We start from the raw sequence: 19,732 nt of genomic DNA, 5'->3' as shown, positions 1-19,732 counted from the left end.
TGACAAGGTTTCCTAAACTGAACTAGTCCCATTTGCCTGCATTTAGCCTATAACCCTCTAAACATTTCCTAGTCACATACCTTTCCAAATGTCTTTTAAATGTTGTAACTGTACCCACCTCCACTGCTTTCTCTGGCAGTTCATTCCATATACTCACCACTCTCTTTGTGAAAACATTGCCCCTCGTGTCCCTTTTAAGTCTTTCCCCTCTCACCTTAAACCTGTGCCCTCTAGTTTTGGACACACTTACACTATGGAAAAGACCTTTGCTATTCACCCTATCTAAGCCTTTCATGATTTTATAAACCTGTTAAAGGACACCCCTCAACTTCCTAGTCCTTTCCAGCCTTTCTTTATAGCTAAGATTCCCGGCCCCACTAACGTTCTGGTAAGTCTTTTTTGCACCCTTTCCAGTTTAATGACGCCCTCCTTATAGCAGGGTGACCATCTAAAACTCTATGACCAGCTCCATAGAACATAGAACAGTACAGGTCCTTCGGCCCACCCTGTTGTGCCAAACTTTTACCCTATTCTTGAGGTCCTTCTAACCTCCACCCCTACCTTGTACTATCGTCCATATGCCTATCTAAGAGCTGTTTAAATGCTCCTATTGAGGCCGACTCCACAACCCTCTCCAGCAATGCGTTCCACGCCCTGACCACCCTGAGCAAAGAACCTACCTCTGTCTCCACTATATCTACCTCCACTCACTTTAAAACTGTGCCCCCTCATAATAGCTAACTCCACCCTAGGAAAATGTCTCTGGCTGTGCACTCTATCTATACCTCTGATCATTTTCTATACCTCTACCAAGTCATCTCTCATCCTTCATCGTTCTGAAGAGAAAAGCCCTAGCGCTCTCAAACTTCCCTCCATTCCAGGCAACATCCTGGAAGATGTCCTGTGCACCTTTTTCAACGCTTCCGCATCTTTCCTGTAATGAGGTGACCAGAACTGGACACACTACTCCAGATGCGGCCAAACCAGGCTTTTGTATAGCTGGAGCATAGGTTCCTGGCTTTTAAACTCAATCCCTCTAATGAAAGTTAACACACCATAAGCCGCCTTAACATCTCTAGCCACCTGGATGGCACCTTTCAGAGAACTGTGAACATGAACCCCAAGATCCCTTTGCTCCTCCACACTGCCAAGAATCTTTCCGTTAACCCTGTATTCTGCTTTCAAGTTTGTCCTTCCAAAATGAGTCACCTCACGCTTTGAACTCCATCTGCCACTTCTCAGGCCAGCTCTGCATCGTATCAATGTCCCTTTGTAACCCAGAACAGTCCTCTGCACTGTCCACAGTGCAGCCCACCTTCGTATCATCCGAGAACTTGCTAATCCATCCTTCCACTCCATCCTTCCACTCCATCATCCAAAGCATTTACAACGATCACAAACAGAAGAGAACCCAGACCAGATCCTTGTGGTACGCCACTCATAACTGAGCACTGAGTATTTTCCGTCCACTACTACCCTTGTCTTCTGAGGGTCAGCCAATTCTGAATCCAATCTGCCACATTTCCACGTATCCCTTGCCTTCTGCATGACCCTGCCATGGGGAACCTAATCAAACACCTTACTTAAATCCATGTATACCACATCCACTGCTCCACCTTCATCCACGTGCTTGGTCACCTCTTCAAAGAATTCAGTAAGGTCTGTGAGGCACATTCTACCCCTCACAAATCCATGCTGACTGTCACGAATCAAACTGCGCCTTTCCAAGTGAGCATCAATCCTCTCTCTCGGGGCCCTTTCCAATAATTTGCCCACCACTGACTTAACACTAACTGGCTGTAATTTCCAGGGTTCTCCCGACTCTGTTTTGAACAAGGGAATGACGTTTGCCTGTCTCCAATCTTCCAGCACTATACCCGTGGACAATGAGGACCCGTGACGGCTCCTTGCTGTTGTCGGAGCGGTTGATTGGGTATCCTGTTCATTAAGCTCGTCTCATTGAATTTGACTTTGCTGTAACATACATTCACTGAGAACATTGAGTAAGATCATCATGCAGGCTGCTTCTATGGCACCCAGCCTGTACTGCATTGTGATGGATATGGTATTATTAATCCATAGTATAAAGCCTTTGCCCAGTAGCATAATGGAAGTTTACTATTAAAGGTTTAGAATAGAAGATTTGAGCAGCCCCACTGCAATTATACACAGTCTATAAGTTTTTGCACTCAAAGGATGATTCTTCTGTGGCGTGTTTTAAGTGTGTATGAACTGTAAGCAGGTGGTAGTCACTCGCATAGGCTCCAGACTTAAACCTGTAGATAACCAGGTGTAGAGCTGGATGAACGCAGCAGGACAAGCGGCATCAGAGGAGCAGGAAGACTGATGTTTCTGGCCTAGACCCTTCTTCAGAAATGGGTCTAGGCCCGAAATGTCAGCTTTCCTGCTGCTTGGCCTGCTGTGTTCATCCAGCTCGCCACCTTGTTATCTCAGATTCTCCAGCAACTGCAGGTTGTACACTCTGAAATGTGTAGCCGTTGTGTTAGGAAATGAATACTTACCATGTGTAACTTTGTAAATACACACCAAACAATCTATTAACCGGCATCTATGTGAGCAGGATTGTGCCAATTTAACAAATATTTTGGTAGATCCACATAATCAGTGTAGCAACACTAACTTTTCTATTATTTATTCATTAGTGGGATTAGGGTGTTGCTGGTTGGGTCAGTATTTGTTATCTGTACCGGGTTGCTTTTGAGAAAGTGGTGATGAGCTTCCTCCTTGAACCACTAACTAATAGAAGTGAATGCCGTGAAGCATCACTGTTATACTTTATTTACGGCATTAAACACTGAAATGGCGGGGTGGGGAATCGGGTTTGGGAAATAATCGTTCCTCCCTTAACATTCATCAAGCAAACAAGGTGCACTGGCACAGTGGATCGATGCTTGTCAGATTTTGAAATGGTGAAGACCCTGGGTGCTGGCATCAATGTAAGAGAGCTGAGAGATGAGCAGAACGAGAAGGATACAGGTCAGATCTGGCTAATGCAGCAAAGGACAGAAATGTAACAGGAAACCCAGAATTGCTGAAGGAGCTGATGGTCATGAATTGAGCTGTCCAAAACAGGAATGTAGGGTCCTCTGACAAAAGACACAGAAAGATGGGGAGAATAAAGGAAATAATAAATTCAAACACATTTTACCAGTCAGACAGTTTTAATCCTGTGATTTTTTTTTTTAAATCAGTGACTTTGTGCAGTGTTAGAGACTACTTGTGGTGTGAGAGATTGGTTTAGAGTGTCACCTTGATTCACTGAGTAATGATATTTGAAACAAAGTTAGGTCATATAAATTTCATGCATGCTTTATGTTTGACGTTGAAAACACAAAGGCTACTGAAGGGAGGTATACTTCTATGTACAGTAACTGGAGTAGTAAGCACAGATCTTGTCTCCTGCAAGTTACTTATTGCTGTTGAGCAAACCTTTTGTCAAAGCGTAAAGAAACTTGACTGCAGTATCATAAGGCAGTCAACATTTGAGAAAATCAGTGAATCAGCAGATTACCCAGGTAGGATTTCATTGAGTCCTAAACAAAACTCTGATGTTTCTGAACAGAGCTGGACGGGTATTAGTGGCATTAAAGAATGGGGATCTGAGAGAGAAACGGTTGCTTGTTGTTTTTTTAAATACATAATTCAAATAGTTGGACTTCACAAATATTAAAGTGTTGCTGGGAGCAATATTTGTGATGAAGAGTACACAATACAAAGATGGTGGAAGAAGTTAGTGAGAGGAGTTTTAATTCTTGTATGGGATTTGAGTATGCTTGGTAAGCCTCCTATTTGTTGGCCATCCCTATCTTTGAACTGGTTGGCTCTCCAGGCTATTCCAGTGGGTAGTGAGAAGTCAACTTAATGCTTTTGCTTTGGAACCACACTGGGACACAGTTAATAGAAGGATGTGAATGAGAGCGACAGGTTTTTACAAATTCTACATGCTTGGTATTCAAAGAATCATAGACTCCGTACAGTGTGGAGACAGGCCCTCCGGCCCAACAAGTCCACACCAACCCCCCAGAGCATCCCACCCAGACCCATCCCCCTGTAATCCACCAAACTGACACCACGTTGAACACCTAGGCAATTTAGTGTACAACCCACATAAACTGCACATCTCTGAACTGTGGGAGGAAACCAAAACCCCTAGAGGAAACCCACACAGACACGGAGAATATGCAAACTCCACATGGTGTCACCCAAGGATGGGATCGAACCAGGGTCCCTGGCACTGAGGCAGCAGTGTTATAATTTCCGATATTTATGGAGCTTAAATTTCACCATCTGTCGTGGTTTGGATTTGAATCCACGTCCCCAGAACATTAGCCTGGGGTTGTCAATGTCTAGTTCAGGGACACAAACCAGGATGCCACTGTTTCATCATTATTATACCTTGGTTTAGAAATTGGAAGGTGCCACCAGATCATGTAATAAGATTATAGTTAGTACGTGACTTTGAGGTATTGCCATTAATCAAAAATTACAAGAACAGATATTTTCGGTCTACGTTTTGTAACCTTGGGGCTGGGGGGAGCAGAGTGGAGTGAAATGGAGTGGAACCAAAAAGCCAGGGGGAACTATAGCTCGATAAAATGAAAGAGCTGTGGACGTTGTATATCCGAAACACACACAAATTGCTGGAAAAGCTCAGGTCTGGCAGCATCTGTCCAGAGAAATCAGGGTTAATGTTTCAGGTCCAGTGACCCTTACTCAGAATTGATAGCTCGAAAAATGTTTGTTTACTCCTCACCCCTCCCTATCTTCTGCAGAAAATTATGTTGGGGATAGAGCCCAAAAAGAGAGAAGTACAGTTAGAGAGACAAAGGAGTGGATAATGATCAGGCTGGGAATGTGAATAACTGTTAATGGGGACAATTAGTGATTAGCAGTGGTTAAGCGGTTTCCACCCATAAAGGGTAGATAATGGATTGGATCGCGATCTGAAAGGAAATGGGGGAAAATGCTTTTTGCAGAGAGAGTGGGTATAGAATGGACAGCACTACCTGGGAGAGTGATGGAGGCAAAGTTATTTGAAGCATTTCAAAAGGAATTGTCTACAAAGGTAGATTGGGCAGGATTACAGGGAGAGGATGGGATTTGCTGATTTGGAGAGCCAGTGAGAATGCGTTGGGCCAAATGACTATCTCCAGTGCTAAAGTAAATCAGTGAGAGCTTGGTGATCATTACTACTACTAATCTTTTCCACAGATTTATTGAATAAACTGACTGACTGTAATTCACAATCACATTGCTAAGCACAGCAACTCTGCCACAACATTCTAACAGATAAGTGTAGCCTGGAGATGCCTGTTAGCTGATTATATGCTGCATTGTATCTGACTCCCTACAGTGTACATTGTCTGAGTGCTGTACTGCGACAATGATCTAACTTGGTGCTGTGTGTTAGCCAACTATTTTTGAGTAATGTGCATTTTTGTCTTGCTATGTGGTTTGTGTAGCTGATTGTGTGTACTGTCTGTCTTGCTGTGTGCTATATGTATCTGACTGTATTATTGAATAGTGTATATTCTGTCTGTCTTGCTGCGTGGTTTCTGTTATCTAGCTGTCATTATGGTATGCTCTGTCTGCCTGTAGCTGTATAAGTTTACGATGGGTGTTTTCTGAAATTCTCACTGCCCACTGCCTTTTCTCAGTGTTTCTGTCAGGGTGACGCTTGCCTACATGAAGCTCCCAGCACAGTGAGACCAGTTGGTCTAATAGCCTGATGCTAATCTTTCTGCCCAGCACAGTCCCTTCTCCCAGCGTGCTTCATCTGGTCTTCTCAATATATCCCTTGTTTGCTTACTCCTCCATTTTGATGTTCCCCAACCCTCCCTTGAGCGACATTTCTCTTCATTGTCCACTCTCAGAGGAGAGTGTGCAGAGCCACGTTTGACCCTTTAAGTTTTTGGCTATTTTGGACTCTGTACATATCCACCAATATGTTAGCCCTCATTTTATAAGCGTGAAATGTGCGCCACAAGGCAGATGTGGGCTTGAAAAACAGAACATAAGAATAGGAGTAGGCCATTCAGCCCATTGAGCATTCCACACAGTCACAGCTGATCCTCTATCTCAACACCATTCTCCTGTTCTCTCCCCAGAATCCTCGACATCTTTAGCCTCCAGAATCTATTTATTTCTTAAATGTATTCAGTGACCCAGCCTCCCCTGCTGTCTGTGGGAGAGAATTCTACATGGTGTTTGCTGTTGTCTGATTGAAAACATTTCTCCTCATCTCAGTCCTAACTGGCTTACCCTGTTTCCTGAGAGCATGACCCATTGATCTGGTCTGCATCCATCCAGTCTGTTCAACCCTGCTGGAACTTTGTGTCTTAATGTGAACCCTTTTCATTTTCCAGAGAATACATCCCCCAGTTGACCTGATTTCTCCTTGCTGACCTGTTATCCCAGGCAATAGACTGGTGGACCTCTGCTGCACTCCCTGTATGGGAAATGTCTCCTTCCTTAGGTAAGGAGACCAAAACTGCACACACTACCCTGGGAGTGGCCCCACCAAAGTCACTACAGCTGCAGTAAATCGTCCTTCCCTGGGCAAAAATCCTCTTGCAATGAATGCCAAATATTATTTGCTCCCTTGCAACTTTCTGCACCCCAGTAGATATAATTAGCTACATTCACTGCTATTGGTTTCTGACAGTGTTGCTTTGATGTTTGTAATCCTGGCACTTGGCACTGAGGCACCAACAACTAGCACTCTCCTTAGGAGAAAGTGAGTGCTTCAGCCCTTAATGCATATTTTTATTGAACTGTGGCACTCCGAGGATCTCTGTAGGACTGAAAGGAAAATAGTTTCTCCTCCTCTGGTTTGCTGTCGGCTCCTCTCTCAGATTGAGAGTGTGTCTGTTTGAGTGTGAGAGAAAGAGACATTGTGTGTGTGTGTGAGGGAGAGAGAGAGAGAGAGACACTGTGTGCGTCCGCGTGCGTTAAAAGCCGCTCTGGTCTGAGTATTTGGCTAGCCTCGTTCTAGTCTAACAAACATCAGTGTCCTTCATTTCACAGATTTGCCTCAGAGCTTGTGTCTGAGGCTGGATGTTGACATTGATTGAGGTCATCTTAATCTTTTTAATAATGGAAGTGGAAAGGATTCTGTCCTTGACTGATGATGAGCTGACACTGACACACTGCCCTGTCTCGTATATATGGGATGAGCTGGCTTCTGTTATTGTGTCTTGTCAGCTATGTACTCTCTGACCTACAGCTCTTGGGACAGCAGGACCTTGCTTTTCAAAAGTGGACACTCTTACAGGTCTGAGCATAAGACTGTAAAGCAGAGCAGCAGAATTAGCCATTCAGCCCATCAAGTCTGCTCCACTGTTCGATCGTGGCTGATAGCTTTCTCAACCGCATTCTCCTGCCTTTCCCCCCTGCCCCCCCACCATAACCCTTGATCCTCTTACTAGTCAAGAACCTACTGTCTATTTCTGTCTTAAATACATTGGCCACCACAGCCCTCTGTGACAATGAGTTCCACAGATTTACCACCCTCTGGCTGAAGAAATTCCCCCTCCTCTTCAAGGGTGTGCTGTCAGGTCCCCGTCTCTCTGACTCGTGGAAACATCTTCACCATGTCCACTCTATCCAGGCCTCATGGTATTCTAACTTTCAAACAGTTGCTTCCCTCCACCCTTCTCAACTCCCACATACAGACCCAGAATCTTCAACTTCTTGTCATTTGTCAAGCCTTTCATTTTTGTCACCCTCCTCAAAGGCCAGCACATCCATCCTTAGGTACGGGGTCCAAACTTGCTCATCAGATTCCAGATGTGGTCTGACCAGAGCCTTGTACAGCTTCAGTAGTACATCCCTGTTGTTGTATCCTAGCTCTGTTGAAATGAATACTCACATTATATTTGCCTTTCTAACTGCCAGATGAACCTTTGCTTTCATTAAAAGAATCCAGTTCTAACACCCAAAGTCCCTTTGTGCTCCCTATTTCTGAAGCCTTTCCCCATTTAGAAACTCCTCACACTTTCTCTCATTGTATTCCAGTTGCCACTTCTTTGCCTGCTCTCCAAGCCTGCCCAAATCCTTCTGCAGCCTCCTTGCTTCCTCAACATGACATGTCCCTCCAGCTCTCCTTGTGTCATCAGCAAACTGAGCAACAATGTCCTCATTTCTTTTGTCCAGATCATTAATGTATATCACACATAGTTGTGGTCCCCATGGAACTCCACTAGTCACTGGCTGCCATCCTGAAAAAGGCCCTTTTATCCCCACTCTCTGCCTTGTGCCAGTCAGCTAATCCACTGTCCATGCAGTCCCTTGCCCCGAGCATCACAGGATGTTACCTTATTTAGCAGCCTCCTACATAGCACCTAGTCAGAGGCCTTCTGGAGATTTAAATAATTCATATCCACTGGCTGTTATGTCTAATTTGTTCATTATTTCCTCAGAATTTGAGCAGTTTTGTTAGGGCTGAATCAGCATGGTGCTCATGCCTATTTTACCAGGCACACTGCAATCTCATCCTTAATAATGAACTCTAAAATATTACCAATAACTGAGGTCAGGCTAACCGGCCCATAATTTCCTGCCTTGCCTTTCTCCCTTCTTAAACAGGAGTATTACATTCACCATTTTCCAGTCCTCAGGCTTCCCTGACTCCTGTGATTACTGACAGATTACCACCAATGCCTCCCCAATCTCCTCAGCTATCTCCTTCACAGCTCTGGATGTAGTCCATCTGGTGGCAGGTGATTTATATATGCCTTCAGACACTTAAACTGCACCCGCCCCCCCACAACCAACACCACCTCCTTAATGGTGGCCACTACATTCATCTCTGCCGCCTGACTGTCTTGAAGTTCTGGTACGCTGCTGCTGCCTTCCACTGTGAAAACTGATGCAAAGTACCTACTCAGTTCCTCTGTCACTTCATTGTTACCCATTACTACTTCTCCAGCCTCATTTTCCAGCGGTCCAATGTCCACTCTTGGCTAGCTCCTCCTTTGTGTCTTTGTAGTTGCCTTTACTCAATTCTAATATTGTTACATCTGATTCCAGCTCTCCCACCTCCCCCTCAGACTGCAGGGTGAATTCTATCATACTGTGATTACTGGCCCTGAGGGGTTCCTTCACCTTAATCTCACCAATCGAGTCTGCCTCATTACACATCACCAAATCCAGAATTGCTTATTCCCTAACGGGCTATACCACAACCTGCTCCAAAAAAATCTTGTAGATATTTCATGAATTCTTTTTCTTGCGGTCTACTACCAACTGATTTTCCCAGTCCACCTTGCAAATTGAAGTCCTCCATAGTTATTGTAAGAGTGCCTTTCTTGCATGTCTTTCAATCCCCTGATTTATTTTCTTCCCTGTATCCTGACTTACTCTCATCAGGGTCATCTTCCTTTTGCAGTTCTCCAGCTCTACATGCACACGTTCTCTACACCTTCTGACTCTGTCACGCCTTGCTGTTGATTTAATTTAATTTCTTACTAACAAGGCAATCCAGCTCCCTCTGCTCATCTGCTTGTCCTTTCATAGGACATGTATCCTCGGATATTTAGTTCCTAGTCCTGATTCCCTTGCAGCCATGTCTCTGTGATACCAGTAACAACATTCCTGCTGGTTTCAGTCTTGCACCATAAGCTCATTTACCTGTTTTGTATGCCATGTGCATTTATGTGCAACACACAGCCCTGTATTGACTGCCTCCCTTCTCATAGCTGTCCCCTTAGCTGCTGTGCCTGAAGTTAGATTCCTGATCCTTTCTATAATCTCTTGTCTAATAACTTGTTCTGGAAATTTCAATGACCTTCGCTGAACGTCCTCTGCCCCCCTTTTAGGTTTGTCAGTAATTTTCCATGCAACTGAACTCTGTGTGCAGTGTAGGCCCTGATGAGATGTGGTGAGAATCAGACAAGAAGTCTGACAGGGCCTACATCACCATCTGGATCATTCTCACTCCATCGTTGATGTTTACCACAGGTGGCATGTTGGCGAGATGCCACTTGACTGTATTTTCCAACACCTGGTTGATGCCACATCTTGCCTAGTTAATAGTCAATCTCTCATCTCGCCAAATCTTGTCAAATCAGCCTGGCATTGGGGAGAAACTGTCTTTGTGGTGACTGTAACCAGACCACAGCCCAGGCAACAACCAACAGCCTCATGTGCCCCACTGACACTGGCATCTACAAGCTGACAATTCCTTGCACCTGGTGAGGTGATGTGCTGTGGTCAATCTGCCCACAGAAACTGAGGGGGAATGGGTACTGGGGCAAGAGGCAGAACCCAGCCTAAAACGACTATGGCCAGACAACAGTTGTGGAAGTGAGGTGAGCAGGATTTGTGAAAGGAAAACTGAAAAAAAAACTGCAGAACTTGGAAATGGGAAATAAAATCGGTCCAGCAGCATCTGGGGAGAGGAATTGATGTTAACGTTTCTGGCCAAGTTCTGGACCTGAAATGTTAACTCTGATTTCTTTCCACTGATGCCGCCAGACCTGCTGAGCTTCTCTGGCGACTTCTTTTTGAAAAGAGATAGGCACGTGTAGACTAGTTGGGGAAGCTTGGGGAAATGAGACATGGGGGTGAGGAAGAGTGAGAGAATGTGTTGCACAGAGAGCTTGTGTTTTGATGTAAATCTCATCTTGTTTCTCAGTGACAAACTGAGACAGTGTCAGGGGCTGGTACAAGTGGAGAATTTGCCTTCCATTAATCTGTCGCCTGCTTTGAGAGATGAGGATCGTGATTAAATAGTGAATGTCTAAGAACACTTCTCTCTCAGACAGTGCAATCATCTCTGTGATTGAATGGATGTTGCATGTTTCTTAATGTCCCTATTAAAGCAGTCAGGATTTTGCTGGCAGTGTGCAGCATACAAACATAAGTTGATGAAATTACATCACCTAGCAACAACCCTCTGCGACATTACATTAAATACACTCCAGCGCGCCCCGACCCCCAATCACCACCAATGGCCAGAAACATACAGTCCCACGGGGAGGCAAGGTTTCTGCTTAAATGCCCTATTGAGGGAGGGTATAGGGTGCCAGGGCAGGTAGCAAGCTGACAAGGGGAGCAATGTTTAGGGTACATCTGAGTGGCGGGTGTGGGAGAAATCAGCTCCGCTGGGAGTGGCAAAGGTGGTTGGGGTAAGTCAGTGGGTAAGGGCCTGTTTGCATCCAGCAGCAGAGGGCCAAGGGGTCAACTCGAGCACTGTGGGGTGATGGGAGGAAGTTGTGGTTGGGGGCCAGGAGTGGTTGGGTCCAGCTGGGGTTGGGGGGGAAGGCAGGGTCGAGGGGGTGTATGGGGTCAGCTTCTTAGTTGCTCAGGAGTTCCACGGTTGAAGTCTTACTTGGGTCTGAGCAACTGCATGTAAACAGAGTTTGAGGGCTCTGGGTCTACGAGGATTTTTCCGGGCAGTTTCAGAGCGTGCTCCCATCATACCCAACTCTCGCCTAAATTGGAATAACAATAGCCTGAACCCAGTGAGGTGTACGCAGGCAGCTGCTGCTGATCACCACCCCATGGGATATTGCAGCTGCTGTGTGTTTCCCAAGGACGTTGGTCCATGTCCACATTATGGACCAGTGCAGAGTATGTTCCACACAACCTGCCACAGACCAATTCACCCCTCTCTGAACGGTTGCTGCCTGTTTGATCTATTTAATCAGTCTCTCCTTCATGGTAACAGGCAATTCGGCCCATTGAATCCACACCAAATTTCCAAAGAGCATCCCACCCAGAGCCATCCCCCTCCACCTGTAACCCTGGATTTCCCATGGCTAATTCACATACCCTGCATAGCTCTGGACACTGGGCAATTTTAGTATGGCTAATCCACCTAACCTGTACATCTTTGGACTGTGGGAGGAAACCGGAGCACCCAGACATACCCCACACAGACACATGGAGCATATGCAAACTCCACACAGACAGTCACCAAAGGGTGGAATTAGGCCCAGATCCTTGGCACTGAGGCAGCAGTGCTAATCAGTGAGCCACCATGCTACCCTAGTTTTAAGTTAGCTTTAGCTACAGCTACCAGAACAAACCTATTTCTGAAAGTGATTCTAATTTCTACAAACCGACTTTGTGAGGAATGATAACACCCATTTGAACATGGGATCACCATCGTGTCGCAATGTTAAAATGCTGCTTATACTGGAACTGAAACATGTGACTTTTGCATGGAACCTGGTTCTGCAATTTTCTCAAAGACTCCTGTTAGGATGATTAGAATTTTTTCAAGCGTTTGTGTCGAACCCTCCTAACCCCAGGGACAGCATGGGCTTAGATACAGCGTAAAGACTCTTCATGTAGCACACCCACAATGCACCCTCGGATTGTCTGAATTGTTGTTAGGGGCTTTTAACTAATGCAGGATGACATGTCCATCCTGGGTCTCCTGCATTGCCGCCGTGATGCCACCCAAAAGTCGCAGGAACAGCACCTCAAATTTCACTTGGGAGCCCTGCAGCCCAATGGTATCGATGTGGACTTCACAAGCTTCAAATCTCCCGTCCCCCTACCACATCCCAAAACCAGCCCAGCTTGTTCCCCGCCTCCTTAACCTGTCCTCCCACTGTAAAGCTCCCTCCCCACCTCTTACCCACTCGCCTCATTCTGCCTCCTGGACCTGCCCGTCCTCCCTGGACTGACCTATTCCTTCCCTAACTCCCCACTTACACGCTCCTTTACTGGCTCCAACCCCGCCTCTTTGACCTGTCTGTCTCCTCTTCACCTTATCTTCTCAATCCATCTTCTATCTGCCTCCCCCTCTCTCCCTATTTATTTCAGAGTCCCCTTCCCCTCTCCCATTTCTGAAGAAGGGTCTCAACCTGAAACGTCAGCTTTCCTGCTCATCTGATGCTACTTGGCCTGCTATGTTCATCCAGCTCGCCACCTTGTTATCTCAGAGTCTCCAGCATTGGCATTTCCTACTATCTCGGGCAATATAAGGAGTGCCTTTCATTTTTCTCAGCAAGTCCTAAAATTACAGTCCCTCACACAAGTCTGTTCAGAGCACTCAGTGACGAGTTAAATCCATTGTTTAATTAGATTAGGATATTCAGCATGTAAAAATGACAGCTTGTGGTAGCACGTCGTCTTGAGACTAAATTCTCCTCCACATCAGTGCTGTGTGGGGGTTGGGAATCAGTGTAATTATTTGGAGACAGTCAGTATGAGTACTTGCCCTGTGTTTGAGCTGTGCTGTTATAATGAAGTGCATTGTTTCAGATTAGCATATCCTTGAGTCTGCTCAAGGTCTCATTGCTTTCTTGCCCAACAGCTATTGATATTCTCTGTCTCTCTCTGCAGGCACTACTCTTTTGAGTCCGTTGTTTACTTAGACACTTATTATAACATTGCCTGTTCGGTCAGGAGCAGTGTACATTTACTATCCCTGGCACATCTTCCAGATGATAGTCAACGTTGAGGAGAGCTCATTCATCCATCAGATAAATTTAACTTGGTGTTATATTAATCCACACCTATCAAAAGCTAGAAATTATCACTGTCTGAATGCACAGTGATTTAAAAATAGTTTATTTCTGTAATCTTCAGACTGCCCACATCCAAACCCAGCTCTCAGTTTCGGATATCTGGTCGACATGGACATGTTGGACCAAAGTGTTTGTTTTCGTTCAGTGTATTTCCATGACTGTACAGCAGAAATAGCACCTAGCTGAGTTTGGGCCTATGTTTAAGTGAATTCTGTACTGGATCACCCTGGGTGATTCATCTTAAACAGGACACTGACAGGTATCCAAAAGACTGCTGCCTTAGCCATTAAAGAAGCTGCACGACACCATACTGAGCCCGAGTAGCTGTTCTTGCATTGCCTTCTGTCGGAATGGGACGTGAGGGGAGGCTCAAACATCGGAATCACTTTCTGGGTGTCAGCAAAGACCTGGTGACTGATTGTAACGAATGGCAGTGTTTCAGATCTGTTTGTTATTTCAGGGCAGCCGGTGAGCTTAACCTTTCTCTAATTAATGAGCTGAGGATATTTCCTGCATCTCCCTGAAATATGTAAGAGTGTTTAAGCGCTGTGGGGTAATCAATACCTGCCTAATCTACACGAGATACCGAGTAAATCCAGTGAGACTGACCTGTTATCTACTCCCCGATGCAGCACGGACAGACATATTCCTGGGGCTAACACTTCACCCAGAGAAAGGAAACAGTTCATTCAAGCATCTTTCCCCTAAGCTAAGGTCACACTCTGTCTATCTTGTCACTAATGAACTTGCTGACTTATTCCTAACCTGAATCCAGGCTTGTTCTCCCCAGCTGAAGGCTCAGGCTGGAGTCTTGTGTTGATCTCAGCACAGCACCTATCGCCAGTTTTGGCCCATTCCTGAATGGTGGGAGGGTGAGATGGAATCATTTAGAACTCACCTTTACGTCCAGGATTAGCAGAATTGTAGTTACTCATTACGTGGGGCAGTATGTTGATTAAAATCCTACATTACATCCCATCATGACAGACTGGATGCTGGCTTCCCATGGATGGTCATCTATCTTCCTGTTGGTACGTTTTTCTGATTCCACTCTGTGTGCTGTGATTCATGTAGTTTCAGTATGTGCTGCGATGTGACTGAGAATCATGGAATCACCCAGTACTGAAGAGGCCCTTTGGCCCATCAAACCTGAATGCCAAAAATAGGCATCCTACACCAACCCCACTTTCCCACACTATGCCTTTTGAATGCTATGATGTTTCAAGTCCCTTTTTAAAGGTTGTGAGGTTTCCTGCCTCAAGTGCCATCCCAGCCAGTGTATTCCAGATTCCCACCCTCTGGGTGATCAAGCTTTTCCTCAAACCCCTTCTAAACCTCCTGCTTTTCACTTTTAAACTTATGCCCCTTTTATTGACCCTTCGACTAAGGGGAACAGCTGCTTTCTGTACACCCTGTCCTTGCCCCACATAATCTTATACACTTCAATCAGGTCCCCTTTTAATTGTAGATAACAAGGTATAGAGCTGGATGAATACAGCAGGCCAAGCAGGTTGAGGAGCAGGAAGGCTGACGTTTTGGGCCGAGACTTGTCTCAGATTCTTCAGCATCTGCAGTTCCTACTACCCCTTTTAACCTCCTCTGCTCCAAAGAAATCAACCTTAGCTTTTCCAATCTCTCTTCGTAGCCGAAATGCTCTATCCCAGGAAACATCCCAGTGAATCACTTCTGCACCCCCTCCAGTGCAATCATTCTTCCCAAGAGTGTAGAGACCAGAACTACAAACGGCACTCCAACTGTAGCCTAACCAATGCTCTGTACAGCTCCAACACGCCCTCCCTGCTGTTATAATCTATGCTTCAACTGATAAAGGCAAGTGTCCCGTATGCCGCCTTAACTGCCCCATTAACCTGTTCAGCCACCTTCAGTGATCTATGGACAAGCACCTCAATATCCCTGTGTTCCTGTCAGCTTCCTAGTGTCCTGCCATTCATTTAGTCTTCCTTGTCGTATTCCTTATTTCAAAGTGCATAACTTCACGAATATTGGGATTAAATTTCATCTGCTGCGGATCTGCCCATGTGTGGTCAATCTGTTTTTGACCTCCTCACACCTAACACCTTCCTCCTCACTGTCAACCACCTGAATGAATTTTATCTCATTTCTAAACTAACTTTTCATTACCCCCACATTTTCTTCCATATTGTTCATATATATTTCACCAGCAATAAGCAGCCCAGTACTGATCCCTGTGATTCAGCACTGAACACCAGGCTCCAGTCACACAAACAGCCTTCTACCAGCACTATCACAACATTATCACTTCTACCAGCACCCTCTGTCTCCTGCCACTAAGCCAATTTTGAATCCGACTCCCCTGGTTCTGTAAATCTGGACCCCCGCTGGGGTGTCTCTCGATCCCGCATTCGGTCAAAGAACACTCACAGTCCGTCTGGCTCCTTGAAACTTTGCTCTTTATTTTCTTCAGTCAGCCGGGCACAGATTATCCAGAATCACAGAAGTTGAGCACTTCCGTACTTCTTGGAGGAGCTGCGCATCGTAGGTTAATATAAAGACATTTTATATTTTTCTTAAAGGAGAATACATGGCGTGACCGCATAGTGTTTTCAATGCATTTCCAATCAATACATGATGTTGCCTCATTGACAGTTACTTAATCCAGTAGTATTAACTGGTAAACAACTTGTGTCACAAAGCTTAGGTTACTGAATTGTCCCGCCATATAGCGCCATAACACTTGCTACTGTAGGTCAGCTAAAATGGTTAGTACTGCTTTATCTTATCATTACAACGTTATTTATGCTGCAGCCCTAGCAGAATGCGAGGTTCCCAGGCTAAAAGAGCAGATCCAGCAGAATTCACAGTTCCCACATTTCCCAGGCTAGAAGCCATTTTGTGCCTGCCCCCAAATTACAGATTCACAGTTCCATGAGCTTTTACTTCCTTTGTCAGTTCCCTTGTGGGACCTTGTCAAAGGCCTTACTGACTTCCTTCATTTTTCTGTGACAGAGATTATCCTACCCAGCTTCACTATGTTAATGCAAAGATACTTGAATCAAAATATCGTAAAAGAATATGGGCTCTGCTCAGAGATGGATGAAAGTGGATAGCTGCTATGTGAGCATTAGATGATATTCTCAGTGGCGGGAGGGGGAAAAGAAAGCACTCCATTATGCTGTGGGTTTTGCAAAAGGTCTAAATTTATGGCTCCTAGTACTGACTGATCATTGAATGCAAATAAGCTTTAGCTGCTTATAATTATCTTTTCAGTTTCTTGGCTGCCCTTGAGAAAGTGGTGCTGAGCTGCTGCCTTGAACCACTCTAGTCCTCCTGCTGTGGGTTGGAATACGTGCAGGGGGTGGTGTTCCCATGTATCATTTGGCTCTTGCCCTTTGAAATATTAGTGATGGTGAGTTGGAAAGGTGCTGTCTAAGAATCTTCGGTGAATTTCGGCAGTGCATCTTGCAGATAGTACACGTTGCTGTTATTGGATGTAGGTGAAGGAGTGACTAAATGTGGATGTGGTGCCAGTCAAGTGGCTCCTTTGTCCGGGATGGTGGTGATGGAGCTGCCCCTATCCAGGCAAGTGGGGAGTATTCCATCACACTTCTGACTTGTGCCTCCTAGATGATGGGCAGGCTTTGGGGAGTCAGGAGTTGTTACTCATCACAGAATTTCCAGCCTCGAACCTGCTCTTGTAGGCACTGCGTTTTGTGGTGAGTGCAGTTGAGTAGTTTCTAGTCAATGAAACTCCCCAAGACTTTGGTAGTGGGGTACTCAATGATATTAACACCACTGAATGTCATGGGGCAGTGGTTAGATTGTCTGTCATTGGAGATGGCCATTGCCTGGCATTTGTGTGGCATAAATGTCACTTTCCAAGATCTTGCTGCATGTGAACATGGACTGCTTCTAATGAGTCACTAATGGTGTTGAACATTGTGCAATCATCAGCAAACATTCCCACTTCTGACCTTATGATGGAGGGAAGGTCATTGATGAAGCAGTTGAAGATGGTTGAGCCTAGGACACTACCCTGAGGTACCCCAGAAACCCAGACAAATGTTCTCTGGGTTTTGATCCAGTCAGAAAGAGTGTAGAATTTGGAGCAAGATCTTATGGTGCAATAGTAGTGTCCCTACCTCTGAACCAGGAGGCTTGGGTTCAAGTACCATGTGCTGCAGAGGTGTAGCATAACATCTTTGGTGATTTGATTTCATTTATTATTGTCATACAAACCAAGACGTAGTGAAAAGTATTTTATTGTATGCTAACCAGACAAATCATACCTTACATAAGGGCATCAGGGTAATAGAACAGAATGCAGAACAGGTTGAATAGTTTGTTTAAAAATACCTACCTGAGGAACTCCTGCAGAGATGCCCTGGAGCTGAGATGATTGACCTCCATCTTCCGATGTGCTAGGTTTAACTCTAACCAGCAGAGAGTTTGCTCCCTGATAGCCATTGATTCCCAGGTTTGTGAGGGCTCATTGATGCCACAGCAGATCAAATGTGGCCTTGATTACAAGGCCTGTCTTTCTCACCTCAGAATTTTAGAGGTTCTGTTCATTCGCTGCTATATAGTAACGCTGTCTGTTTCTCAAGCCTAGCTGCCCTGTCTGGTGAAGCCTCTTCTGGAGTACTGTGTCCTGTTCTGGTTGCCCTGTTATAGGAAGGATATTATTAAACTAGAGAGGCTTCACAAGAGATTTACCAGGAATGGAGGGTTTGAGTTGTAAGGAGAGTTTCGGTAAGCCAGAACTTCTTTTACTGGAACTTAGGTTGAGGAGTAACTTTATAGATGTCTATAAAACCATGAGGTACAGACAAGGTATTTTGTAGATAAGGCTAAAGTCAAGGTCTTTTCCTTAGGATAGGGTAGTTTAAAAACTCAGACATTTTTTAAGGTGAGACAAGAAGGATTTAAAAAGGATGCGAGGAGCAACTTTTTTTTTTACAGTGGTTTGTGTGTGGAATTAACTGCCAGAAGAAGTGGTGGATGTGGGTACAGATACAATATTTTAAAAACATGAATAGAAAAGGTCTGGAGGGATGTAGAAGCAGGCAGGTGGGACTCGTTTGGTTTGGAAATGTGGCTAGCGTGGACTGCTTTGACCGAAGGGTCTGTTTCCATGCTGTTTGACTGTACCGAGTGCTCCAGGTATCTGCTGACCATCTCCATTCTCTGTGTCCTACATCCTGCCCAGGTTCCTGCACTGGGTGTTTCTGGTGATGTTACTGCCATCCACTGGGAAGAGGAGTTACCTTCTCTGTCTTTGCTAGTTGTAGCCTCTGAATCACTGAAAATAAGCAAATTGTCCATGCTGCTGTTTGTGGGAACTTACTGTGCACAAATTGTTTTCTGCAGTACACTAGCAGATGCACTTCAGAAATGCTTCATCATCCGTGACGCACATTGAGATATGCTGAGGTAATGGAAAGCACTATATAAATGTACATTTCCTTTGCTCAGTGTTTCTGTCGTGAGATTTGACATGGAAGGGGCAGTACAAGTGTCTGTGCATCATATTCTTTGAAGGCAGTTCTGCTGTCTGTGTGGTGGAAGTACGAAGTTGCTGATGATGTTGGAGCAGTGAATGGAGCAGTTTCCACAATCTCAAACTCTCTTCACTCAGTGACTAGAAAGAAGTTGAAACTTCTTTGACTTTACCTTCTAATTGTTACTGAAATAAAATGTCTGTAATCCTGCTCCATTTGGTAAGTTATAACACAATGTGGGGCTGGAGGATCACAGCAGACCAAGCAGCATCAGAGGAGCAGGAAAGTTGACATTTCAGGTCGGGACCCTTCTTCAGAAAGACCTTCAGTGCATCTCTCACTAAACGTCAACTTTCCTGCTCCTCCGCTGCCGCCTGGCCTACTGTGTTCCTCCAGCTCCACACTGCGTTATCTTTTGACTCCAGCATCTGCAATTCTTACTACTTCTCCATACAATAAAATGGTGCATTTGCCAGCTGTGGGGAACAGGACAAGGACAGACTGATGTGTTGTCTCTTGATGGGGATGTGTTTGTCTTACAGGGAACTCATCCATGTAATCCGCCACTTGGCCAATGCCATGCGGGAAGCCGAGCTGAAAATTGTGTTGGTGATTCCCCCAGCCATCTCTCCAGGGTAAGCACTGGATGCTGAGCTTGATAACATACATGCTTTTCCACCAGGAAATGTAGATGATTGCTTGGTCTCCTAGAAAAGAAACATTATATCCCAGCTTGGTTCCTTTTCA

At 45.2% G+C, this 19,732-nt stretch overlaps 1 protein-coding gene across 3 annotated transcripts in view; it reads left to right on the top strand.

Moving 5' to 3' along the window:
- chid1 (chitinase domain containing 1) overlaps positions 1 to 19,732 on the top strand; it is a 132,639-nt gene that overhangs the window by 90,295 nt on the left and 22,612 nt on the right. For all 3 annotated transcript variants that reach the window (XM_059651935.1, XM_059651934.1, XM_059651933.1), the window contains exon 7: positions 19,528 to 19,620. In XM_059651935.1, the coding sequence (XP_059507918.1) occupies positions 19,528 to 19,620 (93 nt within the window). The remainder of the gene's footprint in view (positions 1 to 19,527; positions 19,621 to 19,732) is intronic.

Source organism: Stegostoma tigrinum, chromosome 17 (assembly GCF_030684315.1).
Source record: "Stegostoma tigrinum isolate sSteTig4 chromosome 17, sSteTig4.hap1, whole genome shotgun sequence".
NCBI classification, from domain to species: domain Eukaryota; kingdom Metazoa; phylum Chordata; class Chondrichthyes; order Orectolobiformes; family Stegostomatidae; genus Stegostoma; species Stegostoma tigrinum.
The sequence above is the reverse complement of the archived record's forward strand: the minus strand, read 5'-3'. Positions and strand labels throughout refer to the sequence as shown.